This window comes from Manacus vitellinus, unplaced genomic scaffold, assembly GCF_001715985.3.
Source record: "Manacus vitellinus isolate BGI_N305 unplaced genomic scaffold, ASM171598v3 scaffold_27_pilon, whole genome shotgun sequence".
Classification (NCBI taxonomy): Eukaryota; Metazoa; Chordata; class Aves; order Passeriformes; family Pipridae; genus Manacus; species Manacus vitellinus.
In genome coordinates, this window is record NW_021940039.1 from 4782467 (window position 1) to 4798752 (window position 16286).

A 16286-nucleotide genomic window follows, 5' to 3' on the forward strand; every position below is an offset into this window, starting at 1 on the left:
ATGTCAGCAGCTTGCAGCAGTCATTATCTGAATGTCTTCTTCTCACCAGCTCCTGTAGGAAGCTCCTCAACATGCAGGGAGAAATGACAGCGCCAGATCCAGCTGGTTGCTCCCTGGCCTTCCAAGCCAGGTGCATTTTGCTCACTTGGGATAGACAGGAGGGCAGGGATGACAGGATCCCTCCATTCTGCAGGATTTGTCCCATCAAGGAAGGTGCTGAGTCTGGTGGTTTCCATCACCTGCCAAACATCAAACTCTCTTCTAAAGACAGAGAAACCACAGAAAACTGGCACATTCTGTTCAAAACATGGGATTTTCTTATGACAGGCATGAGGCTGGATCCATTTCAGAGACACCCCGTTGAGCATGGCCATCACCTGGGTAAGGATCCACCAGGTTTCAAGGCAGACACTTGTCAATAATGGGAAGGAGCAGCACCATGCCTGGGCATCAAACTCTATAAGTGATCTCTGGTTCACAAACAACAATTAGCTCAGGTTTGCAATCAAGGAAGGTCAGGAGTGCTCTCCTCATTTCATACAGGGTAAGACACAGAAATGTTCAGAATTAACCCCAGTAGGAGGGTTACAGCCAAGCGAGCAGAGGCAGGCACGAGGGCAGCCCTGCCTCCCTGCCCTCAGCTCACTGACACTGCTGAGTGTACCAGAAACCAGAAACAGGCACTGCTGTACCAGGCTTACCTTGGAAATTCCCATCTACCACAGCATTTGGCATAATGATAAAATCATGGCTGTGAAGAGAAAGAAAAAGACCTTTTTCTGCACATCAAGACCTGCTTTGTAAAATGACCACGACAGCACAATGTCTATTCATCCATACCAGGATGAAAGTGGGCAACTTGCCTGTGTCCCTTACCAGACCAAAAACTCCCCCAGACCCTCACAGAGCAGATTTTCCTTTAGTGAGCACCCATCCAGGTCCACTCTACCCAGTGCAAACCCTGTGAGCCATCACTTGCACCCCCTCAGTCAGCAAGACTGTAGGACCTGCTCCTCACTGAGTGTGTATCTCAGAGCCACAGCAGGGTGGGTTTGTCCCTTCCCTCACGATAAGAACCAAACAGGGCAGGATTTTTATGATTATTTATTATCTGTAAAGGGCCAGCATTGCCTGTCCTGACTCTGTAGAAGACACAACTGCTGGGCTTACAAAAAGAAAAAAGCACAGTGGCCAAAATCATTTAGCCTCAAAAAAAGTTAATGAATGTGTTCTCAGGAAGCTCTCAGGCACTGCCCATCCTGAGGACATACCAAGGTGCCAGTGTGAACCACCTAAAGTAGGCAGACATGGAGCTCATTTCTCTCACCCGCAAAGCTTAATTAGCTTGCTGTCCAAACACAGCTTGAGAATATGGCCAAAACACAGGTATGGCCCTCGATTGCTAAAACCCAATCCATTGCAAGAAACTTTTTTTTTTTTTTAAAGTGGGGAAGCAACATTAAAAAACACCACTACTCATGGAAGTTACAACTACTTCCAACAAACAACATGTAGAAAATACTGGGAGGGAGACTCTCAAAGTATCTGCTAGTTTCCAGTGGAAAGGCGTCAAGTCCCCCACGTTCACCAGATGGATATCAACATCTGACACGTGTTGGAAGACATCCATATCAACTCCACCAGCCTGAACTGCAAGTAGCCAAAAACAAAGCCGGAGAGGACATCTGTGATGTGGTGCCGTCCGATCATGACACGGGAAAACCCCACACAGAAGGCCCAGAGGACCAGCAGGATGCGGAGGGGGATGGCCAAGACCAGGTGGTTGAGGAAGAACTTGGAGAGCATGGCCACTCTGCTGGCGTGCCCGGCTGGGAAGGCGTAGGTGTCCATGGTCAGGTAGTCCAACAAGCCAGGGTTGATGTCGTACGGGCCCCTCCGCTTGGCCAGCTTCTGCAAACCAGCCACAATCATGATGTCCAGCAGCAGGGCTACAGAATGAGAGAATAAGAGGGAATGGTCAGAGACAGAAGAAATCCAGGGCTATTTTCAAGGCAGAACCTCCAAGGTTCTGTTGTCTTTAAAGAAAAGGTTTGGGTTCGGTTCCGACCAGATGTCCACAGTTCAGCTGCACACAACCTCCCCCATCCTCAGTTACCACCCAGATGTTGGTTAACCCTCCCAGTTCACTCACAGAAAAGGCAATTACCAGTATCATCATCTGACAGAGGAGAAACCCAAACCGCAGAGCAAGCAATCCGCCTGGGGAGGAAGGGAGCAACTGGCAAAGCTAAAATTAAAACTCTTTTGGCCTTCAAACCACCACTCAGGGTGTTCCTCTTGCTGTCCTCCACCCCATGCTACAGGAACCTCATGTAGCAAGGCCCCTGCCTGGGGGCCTCTGTGCCAGGGTGACCAGGCTGCTGGAGGAAAAGTGCCCCACAGCACTTTCTGGCGTTGTCCCTTGTCCTCTCCCAAGCCCACCACATCCCCCTGCCCTGAGCCAGCCAGCAGAATGACACCACACTCACAGATTTCACTAAGAGCATTAGGAGCCAGTGAGCCAAGGGGAAAGCCATGCAATAAAGAAAAAAGGGCTCCTGCATTAGAAACAGCACCACTGCAAGTTGAAGCAGAGGGTGGGCAACGTCCTCCTGGATGTCCCCCACCCATCCCTTTCCCTTTGCTGAAGTGCCGAACACCCACTTCTTGTTTCAACTTGTCTTTTGCTCCCTGTGGCTTTCTCCCTGCAAGTCACCCCACACACTCCCTTCCCTGCACAAACGTGGTGGGGGAAACACCTCCCAGCCCCAGCAAACCCAAGCTTGTAGTGGCACAGGGACCATCCCTCCAGCTGCAGCTCTCAACACTAAAACACCTCTCTTCCCTAACAGCTTTGGGAGTGAAACCCATCAGCACTCGTCTCCATCCTCCTCCTCTTCATCCCACCTCCTTCTTCCCAGCCGACAGGTACTGTCATTTCTATTTCCTAGCATCAATTTTATTTTTCTTTAATCCCCTCATCTGCTTTTCCCCAACCCTCCTAATTAGTCAGAGTGCTGGTTTCAGCTCCTCGCAGCAGTGACAAGGACATACATGCCATCACAAGCACAGCCTGCTCCCCTGGCAGGAGCGTGAGGGGCCAGTTGCCTGATCCCCAGGCTGTGACAAAGACCATTCCTTGAGAGCTGACAAGGTTTCAGGAGGATGGATGGGAGTGCGGCGGCGGTGGGGATGGGAAATGAGACAGCACAGGGGAGGAAGGCAGCTCCTCCTGCCTGCTCAGCACCTGGCAGGAGCTGGGAAGTGAGGAGCTGTCACGATGGCTCTGCTCACCCACCTCCCACAACATCCCACCCCTGCGCACCAGCCCCTGGCACTGCTTTGGGAAGGGGCTGGTATTTATCCTGGCCAAACTCTCGCCTCATGGGAGACTACTTTTCTTCCTTGTCTGCAGGGCACCTTGCTTGGGGAAGTGGGACAGCAGGACCTCCCGCCCACCAGGTCATGCCCTGGGCTCTCAGAGCTGTGGAGGGCAGATGGAGCAGAGGAAGAGGTCTGGACACCAGCTCCTTGCTGGCACAGGCAGCAGTGGGAATCCAAGCTAAACACAACAAGAAGCAGGAGGCTGAAAGTTTCATAGGTGGCACCTGAAACAAGGTGGGGAGGCTGCAGGTGGCAAGGGGCTGCAAGGTCACACCTCCAAGCCCTGTATTGGTAGGGATGGGCTTAGGAGGACAAGGACAACAAGGGGCTGCTCAGATCCCACCAGGCATGACCAGCAGGAAGGGAGAGAGCAGGGGTAGGCCTGCAGCCCGTGGGGACCCCAGCACTCAGCAGAGCAGTTCTCTGCATTTTGCTGATTTTTTTTTTAAGGGCACCCTGAAGGATCCCAGTGTCTCCTCCATGGTGTTCAATACACCCACTACAGACCATTCCCCTCCAAACCCACCCGTGGATCAGCAGCACAGATGCTGTGTCCTTTAGCAACGTGTGGTGTTCACCATTGTCTGTCTGTATTTTGCACTGACAATATTTTTTTTACGGTCAAAGGTGATGTCAGGGCAACTCGAGGGATGCAGGCATGTGTGCACGGAGGTGTTCAGGGCATGGAGAACAAGCCAAAGAGCTGTTTTAATAATCCTTTCATTCAGAAGATGAATAAAATGGGCCTTCAGTACTGCTAGGTTTGATTTTCGTCAAATGATGCACAGAAAGCAAAAAGCCTCGTTTGCCCACATTTCAAGATCTGAAGGCACGACAGCACTAAAACCGGGGGTTAATTTGCCGTTAAAAGAAAAAAAACACAGCAAAGATCCCTCTGCCTGGTGCTTTTTCTGTCACTTCCCCCTGCACTTTCTGTTCCTTTCATGAAGCAACTTCTTTATGAAACAGCCCCAGCAGCCTGCCCTGCCCCAGCCCCTGCGGGTCCCACTGCCCTCACCCGGAGCTGGGTCCCCACGGTGCCCCTGCCCTCTCCTGCTCCTGCTGCTGCTGCTGGGCAAGAGCTGGCAGGGTGAATCAGCAGGCAGCACTGCTGCTGACGGTGCTGCCAAGGGCCCATCCTTCAGAAACAGATAAAGATGATACCATTGCCCAGCAGCCCCGGCCCTACTCCCTTGCAATCCCATGACCTACATACCCGCTTGGACCTCGTCTCGCTTGCTTTGTCCCCTTAATGCACATCAAATCCTCCCTCCTCAGGTGGGCACATCCGTGCCAGTGATAGGCAGGTAAGGGGTTAATTGATTACAGGTTCCCTCCACGACTCCAGCTGCAGATGGGTGTCTCTGCACAGGGGAAGGTGCCTGATGGCTACCAAAGCTTTGAACCCAAAGCCCCTGAGCCCACCTGCAAACCGGCACCGTCACCTTCAGCCTGCCCTTCCCTGGTCCCTCACACAGAGCTGTGCAAATCCTTCAGGCTGACCTGACTGAAGGCTGGAGGAAATACAGCCCCGGGAGAGCCCTGGGAAGGGAGCCTGCAGCTGATGTACCAGCCTGCACTTGCACAAGGCTGCTCTCTGGGGACCCACGGGGCTGCCAGAGGCGCAGCAGGGATGGCAGAGTGCCACCGGACCGAGGGCGAGATGAGAGGAGCAAGAAATTTTAATTTTAAGCATTTTTTTCCATCATGCCCTTTCTCCAGATCCAGGTAGCATTGGATTTAAACCAGAGGCATCACTGGATGTAAAATCCAGATAGGGCTGGATTTAAGAGCAAAGGAAGGATTAGCTCTTGCCCATCGTTCCTTTCACATTTTTCTGCAAAAGATCACGAATTTTCCCTTTGACCTGCTGTTAAGGGAAACAACCCTTCAGATTTCTACTGCAAAACCATGCAATCCCAAAATCCTCTATTAACATCTAAAACTTCCTTAAAGCCCAAAACCAAAGAGCAAGTCTTGTCTTGCCTGTGACAATTTGAGCATCAGAGATCACCTCGGTATTGAAAAAAAACCCGACATCTGGCATTGGATGCACAGTAAATGAGCTGAAAGTGAGCCCCCTGGGCAGGCATTTTATATCTATTAATAAGAAAAGGAAAACAGACATCTGCCTTGCTCCTACCACCAAATTTTAGGAGCACATTAGGAGCAGAGAGGTGAGTGGAGAGGAGCTCTGGGCAGGCAGGGCATGAGGACGAACCTGAACCATCACCAGCAGAACCAAACCAAACCCCAAAGCTTGTATGTAAGAGAAATCAAAACAGTTGGACATCTCCTGTCACCATAAGGTGCTTTCTGTCCCTGAGGTGCCACCTCTGCTGCTGTTCCTTATGGCTGAAAGAGGCTGAGGATGGTGTGAGCACCTTGGGGGCATTGCCTGCTCCAGGTCGGAGCCAGGCAGCGTCTCCAGGGACAGAGGCAGATTCCAGCTGAGGTGTTTATATAAACATGTTATCTAAACCACAGCTGAAAAACAACCTGGGTGCAGTGCTGGGGTCAGCGGGGGGAGGAAAAGAGGAGAAAGCCAAAAAAGCCCTTGGCCTTGTCTCCTGAAGCCGTGATTCACATGACTTCACACACATGGGGCTGCTCTCCAGGGTCCCAGCCTGTGAGGTTGGGATCAGCGACAGTCACAGGCTGGACTCGGCCTCCCAGGACTGTGGGTGAGCATGTGGGGAGAGGAAAATGGGGAGGTAAATGCCCAGGAATGAAGAGGGAGCCCATCCCGAGAGCTCAAGAGGCTCCCAGCATGGGAGCAGATGTGCATTAGGCAACCCCTCTGCCCAGCCCAGCACTGCCTTAAAGAAGAACCAAGCTGGTGATAACCCATTGCCTGCACCCCACCGTGCTGGAGGTGGCCACTACAGCTGCCAAGACCACATGTAGGGCAAAAACTGGCTTTGAAGGTCCTGTATTTCCCAGACTAGCCAACCTCACTCAGGAGTGAACTCTGGATAAATGTCACCATTCCCAGGAAGCAGTTTCTTTTGCTCCATAATTAGAATTCACAATTATTTATTTCGTTTTTCTTTTTACTTACATGCCCCCTCCCACTCCTTCTGAACTTCCCAAATCACCCGCAGGCATCAGGCTCCCTGACCTGGAAAATGAGCTGTTTGCAGCCTTGACTAGTTGACATTAATGAAAGATGTAGGTTTCAAAAGGATCTTCACCCTCTCTCCAGTGGAGTCAGTGGAGGAGGGTTGGAAGAGGTCCACTCCTCTGGAAGTGAACTCCTCTACTCCATTTTCTTCCCCAAACGTGGTCCTATGGTGTGTAAGAGCTGACAAAAGGCACAGATGGCACAACACATTGAAGAGCCAATGAATCAGGCACTGTGGTGTTTTGGGGGGGGTATTTTTTGGCTGAACAAGCAGCAGCGTGGGGTAAGTGGTCACAGGGAGGTGAAAAAATGGTGGAAAGCAGAATTGTGTAATTAATTAAAATAAAAACCCACAACAACTAAAAATAGACTCGCTATATTCTGGATGATTAGAAACAGCCCCGAGTGCAAACACAGGCTGCCTGGAGTTCTCCCCTTGGAAACACTGTGCCCTGGGAGCTGGGAAATTTGTACTCAGCATCAAATACCAAGCGGGGCCACCTCACTGGGGGTCTGCATGGGCTTGGATGAGATGCAGGTAAGAGGGGGACTGCAATGAAAAGGGCTCGTGCTGCTGGGGAAAAGGAGCTGAGCAGCCCCCAGGATGGCTCAGCTGCCTCCCAGAGGGGCTCTGACAGCTTGAAATGCCCCTGTACCCAACAGCAGCAGCACAGGTACCATCAGCACGTCACAGAGGTGCCACATGCACCAGCACAGCATGGGATGAACTGGGGAAAGAAAAGTGCTGATGACCAGCAGCATGACCCAGACCACAAAGGCTGGGCTCCTCCCTCGGACTCAGTGCTTCCTGGGCTTGTATTTACACCTCACTGCCTTCAATGAAGCAAATTGGCAAAAAAAAGAAAGGGGGCTCACCCTGTGGGGCTCAGAGGGTCTCCAACCATCAAACCTAACAGGGCATTGGACCTGGATCAGGTACATCTGCCAACATTCCTATATAGATGGAAACGGAGAGCAAGACCAGAACTCTGTTCCAGGTTAAGACATGGAGATTTCTTCACAAGGGGAGTAAAAGAGACAGTTCATCCGATTACCCCTCACCTACCCCATCCTCCACCACTCCTGGCCCAGAGCAGGAGACCCAATGGGCTCTCCCTGCCTGCTGCTCCTCCCAGCAACTCACCTCACTCCCCCACCTTCCTCTTCCCAGCCACTGCTCCTGTCAAGGCGTGTTAGAGGCAAACACACTCACCCATTTCCCGGGATCTCCCTTCGGGCCAGAGCCTGGCTCAGCTTCCCTGTCAGGGCTGGCTCTGCCTGCGTGAAACAGTTACTGTCCTCTCTGAGCTCCAGGCAGGGGCAATGGGAAGCTGTTCCCAGAGTGACAGACATAAGGATGACTCATTTCCCATGTTTATTCCCCCTCTTCCCATTCAACAACCCTCGCACTTCTCCTTCGCTCTGCATTCAGGCTCTGGAACGTTTCGCTGCTCGCTCTGCGTGAGGGTTTCATTCCAGCTCGCTGCAGATTCCCCAGGGGCTGCACACTGATGGCTGCAGGGCTCCAGCAGCCTGCCAGGACCTGAGCTCGTCGGTGCTGCCTGGTACCAAGGGGATGATCAGACCGTGGATCTGATGGAGACCCTGTGCAGGTCACTGGAAATTCCCCCCTGCCTGCTCCAGCCACAGTCAGATGGGTCCCAGCCTGTCACTGACTGTCCTTTATCCGAAGGGACACTGCAGCCTGCCCTGCAGCGAGCAGGATACGTTTCTGTAGAGGAAGCAGGGAGGGAGGGGGGCAGGGAAAGCTGGGAGAGCTGGGCATTGCTGCCTGTTCAGAGATGCCTGAGCTCATCAGCTGTGAGGGGATGAAGGCTGAGCACGGCACCTACCAAAGGACCAGGGACTTCAACAGCTGTATCCGGGCAGAACATCTAGAGGCAGATTAGCAGCCTGATGTGATGAAGAGGAATGTTTAATGCCAGGCTGGACCTGGATTAGGTGCTGGATGCAGAGAGTGGGTATCTGTGTCATTCTCTCTGCCTGGCACCCTCCATGGGTCAGTTGTGTTGGGTTACTTGGCATTTAAATGTTTCCACCTCTCTGGGCAGATGTGCTGCTGGCTTGCTGAGGTCTTCGTGGGCAGCAGAACAGAGGCTGAACCTCCTCCATGTGCCAGGTTGTACACGGAGGGACGTTTCCACAGGGCACCGGCTCCCGAGCTCCTCTCCCCTTCCCTGACAGAGCATCATCTGCCCTGCCCGGCTCAGAAAATCCCTGCTCTTACAGCAGAAAAAAGGAAAGGGGGAAAAAATAGACACATCTGGCCCCAAACCATCTCTGGGGCTCTCGGCTTTAGCAAGCTCTGCTGCATATGGACTGATCCATCTGCTGTGCAGCTCCCTGGCCCCGTCTGGGGCTGGGCTGCCCTGAGGCTCGACAGGATGAGCTTGTCTGTACTGCCTGAGCATTTCATCTGCCCAGTGACCTTTACCAGTAACGGGCTGTACTGTCTGGATTTCCATCACACAGCCTCCAAAGAGAAGCATGACAATACCTGAGATACGTCTGTATTGTTAGAGCAGGGTCAGTGAGCTCCCGAGGGGTTTGGTGAAGGCATTTCTTGCCTTCTTTCCTTCCTAATCCACCACTTTCCTGCCAATCTGGTCTGGCTTGGAAGCTGCTGCGGTGAGACCACAGAGTCCTGACCATATATATGTATTTATAAATATATATATATATTTTAAAGAAATATAGATATGGCTTGGGATAAAGTCACAGGTTTGCAGGGGACTGTGCCTTAGAATATCACAGCTTGGTTCCCAGTTGGAATGAAGTTCAGTCAGTATTCAGGGAGAAGGCTGGATAGAGCAAGAACTTCCTTCTTGCTGACCTCCAGGAATGGAGAAGTGGCCCTGGGCTCCCTCTCTCCCTCCTCCTATGGCATCCACCCATCCCCATTCTGACACACTGATACATCCACGCCCCGCGGCACTGCTTCACTTGATGGGATAAATGCTTAGTGACAGCACCAAAGAGCCATCCCGCCCCTTGGAAGCAGGATGCAGAGCCAGCTGGAGATGGCTGAGGACTGGCACCAATGTCACAGAGACAGCAGGTGAAGAGAAGACCAGGGCTTTCTCTTCTCCCAGTTTGGATACCTATTTCAGAGAGCCACGACCACAGCAGAACCAGTTACTGGCTGGTACTTCAAACTGAGCACAAACACGAATTTTACATGCAAGGGTTACCCAAGCAGACACCTCCCAACAGCAAAGGCACATGGCTGGACTGCAGATAACAGAACACAGTGGTGATCTGGCTCTAAACACAACAGCTTTGGGCAGGTGACCATGTTCCATCCCCACCGCAGTGAGAAGGTGCCTGGATCTGCAAAGACCATCAGTTTAACGAGATCAATCTGTTTAGCTTAATAAATAGGAGGTGAAGAAATGACTTGAGCACTATCCAAAATATTGAAAGGCGGAAAAGATGTTGGCTAAAAGAGCTGTTGAGCTGGAGAGACAAGGGTATGCAGTCGCAATGAAGGGAAGAGTCCAACTAAAAGTGCTTGTGAGAAGCCCTGCCACTGCAGTAATACAGAAATGGCTCTGACAAGTTCACCCTCGCTTGTAACTGTACATCAGATTGAGTGTTTGGGTTTTTTCCCTTAACAAATTGAACAGGAATAAATTAAGGGATGTGCTACAGCCTGTATTTTGCCGTGGGTTAGATCGATGATCCAAATGTTCTTTGCTGGTTTTGCAGTCAATGAATCACTAAATTTGGATCCACATCCTCACTGGATGGATCAGAACCAGAAACCGAGGTACTGCTGCCCCCAGGGTTTAATGGAGTTTATGTTTGGTCCTGAAGCAGACCTGGGATTTTTACTGAAAGTTTTATATCTGCTTTCCCCCTCAAAGGCCAATTGCAAGGTTCAAATAACTTTGTAAGCATCTCAGTTTTCATTAAATCCTTGTGACTTTTCAAAGTAAAGCTTGAATGGTTCTAAAAGTTTCAACACTGGCAGATAAATAAAATGAACCTTAAAACTGAGGGGTTTCCTGAATAATGATTTTCTCCATTTGGCCAGGGGGTGTGGACTTTCTCCCTGACTCTTGCACAGCCAGGGCTGGTGATGCTGAGACAGACTTCCTGAAAGCATATTCTGGCAGAGGGATTTTTACAATGGGCACAGATACCTGGCTTCTTCTATCTTTTCAGTAACAGGCTCTGAGTGTGTTTCTGTGGCTGTTTGGCATTTGCTGGAAAGGATTACGACGAGAAGGGGAAATCAATAAATTCCATCACAGATGACAAACACGGAGGGAAAACATTGCTCGGGGTTGCTAATCAACATCTGCAGTGGGGATGGATGGAGCATCCCAGGGTCAGACCCCCTCACCCGAAATGCTCCCACATGTGTTGGCAAAGCTCCTGCTGAGAGCTCCTCCTCCATCTGCAGTGGTGCTTTGCCAGGTTCCAGGTCCCACTTCAGCAGTCTCCTGTCTCCTCGCCTTGGAAGCCTGATTGCAAATCCTAAACAAGTGCTCTATGATGGGCTGGCTCCCTGCCCAGAGACTGCATCAGAAATTCTGCTTGATGTATCAAACCCTCAGCAAGCAGAGGGGAGGGAGGAGAGCCAGAGGGGGCAAGGAAGGGGTATCACAGACAACCCCGACTTCCCTCCTTCCCTCTTCTCAGGAGAGCAGGGAAGCACCAGGAGGTTCCCTTCCCTTTGACCTGTCCCTCTCCAGGAGGGCTTTTCACCACATCCTGATGGATTTGAACCACAGGAAACCAGCAGTGAGAGGGAGCAAGGAGATGCCAGATGCAGCAGTCATGCCATGCCCTTCCTGTGTACACAAGACCCCACTTCTCCTGGGACCTGTCGAGGTTCACCAGCCCCACACTTCCCAGCCAGGCTCTTTCCTCCACCAGCAGGGCAGGTATTACAGCAGCAGCTACTCAGATACTTGGAGCTTCTGACTGCAGTCTTAAATATCAGCCCAAAGCCACTCTCACAGCAGAGATCTGCTCTGTGGGGTGACACAAGTCCTGCTGTGCAAGCTCTGACAAGAGAAGATGAGGGCACCTTGGCCAGTCCCACTTGTCTGTGCCATCTATTCAGAGGAAGCAGTGGAGCTCTTTGGAGGCTGTCAGATCTATGGAACTAGTTCTTCACGCCATTTGACCATTTAATTTCACGGCAGGAAGAGAAGAGGGGTGGGTGTAGTGCATCTAGGGAAGGAAGCAAGACTTCAGAAACCCACTAAATTGTTCCCAGACACCACATTTGAGCTCAGGAGACCTGGAGATGCAGGCAGTGGTGCAGGGCTCTGCCAGCCACCACTCAATACTCAAAGTTCCAGCACAACCCCAAGGTGGCTTTGCATTTGGCCTCCTCATGTGGCAACAGAAGGGTGAGAAAACCTTCCTTGTTTTTAAGCCAAAGAGGGCATCAGCTCTTTATAAGGATCTCAGATATTCTGGAGTCAAAGAGGTCAGTATTCAGGCTCCAACACCATCAAAGGCTCTTGGGTCAAGAGACATCTGGAAACTGTGGTGGTGGTTGTTAGTCACCTACTATTTCATCCTCGTGCCCTTTTAAATGGATCTTCTCTCAGCGAGGGGTTGACCCCGCGCTCCGAGGAGCCCCTGGAAGAACTGCTGACGCTGGCGGGCTCCGCATCACGCTGGTGCTATTCTGGCTCCTTCCCTGCCATGGCCTCCCCCCATTAGATGTCACAGCACGAGGACAGTCTCCTCCAAAGGCAGAGGGGAGAAAAGGCAGCTACCACTGTGCTTTTCAAGGCAGTTCCGTGCAATCTTCACCCTCTCAGGAGGATGAACTTGTGAAAAGAAAAACAACCTGAGGCCACGTTGCAGAGCCTGTATCATGTCTCAGTCAGCTCCTGTGGACAGGACGTCCCTTTCCTGTGGTGCCTGTGAAATAAAGTGTCCCTACGTCGCCTCAAAACGCTCCCTGAGAAGAAGTGGTCTAAATATAATGTTTTTAGTTTCTCTTACCAAACAAAAGAGGGATTGTTGGGTTTTTTTGGGGAGGGTGGATCACAGCCAGATGAGAGGGTAATTAGTCACAAGGAAGAATAGGATAACTGGGCCCTGTGCCAAAGGCAGAAGAGCAAGAAGAGCAAGGTCCTCAGGTAGACATGGCCAGGGCAGGTTGGGGCTAGGATCCAAGGCAAGTCATGCCTAGAGCTCAGCCTGGTCACTGGTGGGACATCAGTCCACACGGATGGGTGGGATGGGCCCTGCTCAGAGAGAAGCCAAACCCTTTAACACATCCCAACCTTTAGAAACAGGGACACCGACCACCGCGCAAGGAAGAACTAGCGGGAGGGCCAGAGGGATCCCAGCCTGCCTACACGGCCTCTGGGTCAAATTAGCACATGGAAACGGGGACAGCAGCCAGAGAGGTACTCAGGGGAAGGAGGATGAAAGAACAAACTGCAGCAGGGAAGGAAACAGGACTCCATTACACAGCAGCTGAGACGTGGAGCCAAGGTCTGGTCAAGAAAGTGGTAAGGGGATGGAAGTCTTTTTTTTTCCCTCAAGAATATCCTCAGGAATTGATCCAAATATCAAAGACTAAAATCTGCATCTTTTCCTCACATACCAAACCACCAACGCAGATGACCACAGACTAAATAAAATACATCATTGCTGGTATCCACCTGCCCATCACAGACACTCCCCCTCGATCTGACTGGACAACCCTGCCCCACACAGGATCAGGGACCTGCCTCTACTCCATGGGTGTCACCAGCTACCAGGATTACTCCATCCCTCTTAGACAACTTCTTGCTACATCCATCACCTACAGTACCTGGGAATGAGATGGCCAAAACGTGCAGCATTAACCCTAAAGGTCAGTCCTTGCTGCCTGACCACATCGGATTCTGGGAGCAGCCAGAGGAGGAGTCCCAGTGCCACTGTCCCTTGTGACTAGGGCTGGGCTTTCCCAGCAGGGAGGGAGGTTTGCTACTCACCTAGCAGCAGGTTCATGAGGACCTCCTGGCCCGCCAGCGTGCTGCTCTTCACCAGGCAGATGAGTGTACCCGCAATCCAGGGGATCCCGTGCCCCGTTATCCCCAGAAGGTTGATCATGGAGCGGGCACCACCCCAGGAGGAGGCTCTGTTGGCACACACTCCCAGCCTCTTGGACATGCAGATATCGATGGCCAGCAGCGAGTTGAAGGCGATTCCCTTGAAGGAGGGGTTGAGCTGCATGCAATCCTCCTCGGGAAGCTGCTGCGACTGCCTCCGCTCCTTGGGGTTGGTGTTCTGGGCACCGGCTGCCCCGGCCTGGCCGCTCTGCTTTCTTCCCGAGCTCCTGCTCTCCTGGTTCCCCTTCAAGGGCTGATTCAGGGAGAGGAACTCAGCCCTGTTGAGGACATTGTTCCTGTCCCTTGCCCTGGACCGTGGCTGGGATGATGGCATTGCAGTCTCTCTTTAACGCAACCTGCTTTGCGAACAGCGGGAAGGAGAGAAATCCCTCTTCTCCCTGCAGAAAGCTTCCCCCACTCCCACCCTCACAAGCTGTGAATTTGGGAAGCTACAAAGGTTCCCCTCTGTTGCAGTTGCCCCCAGCACAGACTGCAGCTGTTAAATATAGAGTAAGGAATGCACATGGCTGTTTACTTCATGGGCCTAGCAAGCTTGGAAGGAAAATTAATGCCAGGCTTGGCAGCCACTCCAGTGCCAGGGAAAAAGGTTAAACAGCCAATAGATTGGAAGAAGAGGAGGGAAAAACGTTGTGCCAAAGGTTGGTTGCTTCTGGCCTGGTCTATTTAAATCTTCCAATTGCTTATTCTCCTGGGCTGCAAGGGAAACTGGGAAATGTAGTTTTTTGTGCTGCAATTCACATTTCAATAGCAGAGTCAGAGCTGGAGGAGATGACAGCATCCCCCTCCCCACAGCAGCCGGTGTTGCTCCCACGGGGGGCTGTGCTGCCTGGCTTTGCAACACCAAGGCTGAGTATTGCCTGGGGGCTTCCCCCCAAGGAGCTGTCCCCAGAATCTTCTTGATTAGTCTGTTCTGAACATCTCCCCCCCCCCCAGGCCTAGGGCACCCCAAACACCACCCTCCTCCCCCTAGCCCAGATACCTTTCAAGCCCCACTAGCCCCATCCTCCCTCCCCGCTCGGGGTGAGTCCCTGCAGCGACTTCATCACTCACCCTGTTCCCGGGCGAAGGAGAAGCATCACCTGCCTCCTGATTACAGGAGACACAGCGCCGCTAATGAATTCCCATCCTCCTGCCCCCGGCGCTGCGCGTGGCCTCGTTACCGCACGTGTCCCTGCCGTGTCACCCAGCACGCAGCCTGTGCCCAGAGCAGGTGACAGGCAGTGCCCGTGTCCCTGAGCTGCAGGTGTGATCAGCAGCACAGGTACCAGCCCCAGCAGCACGGGCAGCGCGGGACAGGGAGGAGGAAAGCTCATACCGGGCCCTGGGGAGTCCTCCAGCAGAGGACAGGGAATACCTGCTGTCCCTCCTGCCATGGCACGTTGTGCTCCATCACACTGCATGGCTGCTGTCAGCCTCCTGACTCCCCACCTCAGCTGGGGAGAACCCCTCTGAGACATCAAGGGATGGTCCTTGTGGGTGCCTTCCAACTCAGAATGTTCTGTGATTCTGTGATCTCCCACCTGCCGATCCCAGCACTGATCAGCCCCTGGGAACATCCCATCGGTGCTTGCAGCTCCAGTTTACAGATCTGAATGATCTTTCTACAGCCCCTGAACTGCAGTTGCACGGATCTAAGCTGGGAGAAGCCACCCAAAGGATGACAGCCCATGGCAGCAACCACTTGAGCCAGGACCACCGTGGCATCAACCCAGTTACCTTCCCTGGGCAATGGGCTGTCACAGCTCCACACCACTCACATGCTCCTTGAACAGGATTATTCCTATGCAAATAGGCTGGAAGTCCCCTGTGGATAGAGAATTGGAGAATATGAATATTACATTGAGGAGTAGAACAGCCACGTCTCGTGGTGCCTGCTACATTTGATTACACAAAAGTCCAGTTACAGAGGTCAGTGTTTGTACAGGTAATCCTGGGAACTGGACACTCAGGTATCTCAAAGTCTAGTCCAAAATGCACTTGAGAGCTTAAGTGCTAAAGGAAAGGTGGTTCTTGGCATCTGAAAAATAAGAAAAATTTTGCATTTTCTTCACACTTTTTACCCACAGTTCTCAAAATCCTATCAGTGAATTGTGCACCCAGGCTGTGCCCATCTGACCAACCGACTGACCAGAGGCAACAGCAATGTTTGGACAAGAAAGTGCTTAAGGTCCTGAGGAGCCCTCACTTCCAGGTTTTGTTCATATTTTCCTCCCTCAAAGGAAAATATTATACATACATCAATTTATTTCTGAATCATACCCTCCAGCAACCTACCCCTAGTCAAGGGAGGTGATGCTGCCCCTCTACTCCACCCTGGTGAGACCTTACCTGGAGCACTGTGTCCAGCTCTGGGGTCTCCAGCATAGGAAAGACACAGACCTGTTGGAATGAGTCCATGAAAGGCCATGGAAATGCTCTGAGGGCTGGAGCCCCTCTGCTATGGAGAGCTTAGCCCAAACCCTTCTGTGATTCTATGATCCCAGCTGGAGGAAGAACTCATCCCCTCCTCAGGCACCCCCACCCAGCCCATAAAACACAACCCTGCTCAGCTCAGGTACCACATGGGGCTGTGGCAGCCCTGGAGCTTGCACAGAAGGTGTCACATCACCAACACCCCCCAGCTCCCGTCTGATCACCGGCTGTGCAGCCGCATTCTCACGCTA

The 16286-nt window shown here is 52.2% G+C and overlaps 1 protein-coding gene across 1 annotated transcript; it reads right to left on the bottom strand.

Annotated features, from left to right (window-relative positions):
* Window positions 1–1088: 1088 nt before the first annotated feature.
* Window positions 1089–14122, bottom strand: PLPP7 (phospholipid phosphatase 7 (inactive)). The gene is made up of 2 exons (XM_008919384.3): window positions 13486–14122; window positions 1089–1949 (listed from the first exon to the last, which is right to left on the bottom strand). Exons 1-2 carry the CDS (start codon window positions 13934–13936, stop codon window positions 1585–1587), a joined length of 816 nt encoding a protein of 271 aa, XP_008917632.3. The 5' UTR covers window positions 13937–14122; the 3' UTR covers window positions 1089–1584.
* Window positions 14123–16286: the final 2164 nt, after the last annotated feature.

Bases quoted from the DNA above. Each gene is read 5' to 3' on its own strand.
- PLPP7 (XM_008919384.3), bottom strand. From the start codon at position 13,936: ATGCCATCATCCCAGCCACGGTCCAGGGCAAGGGACAGGAACAATGTC. The intron at 1,950-13,485 runs GTGAGTAGCAAA...CTCATTCTGTAG, and splicing joins CCTCATGAACCTGCTGCTAG to CCCTGCTGCTGGACATCATG.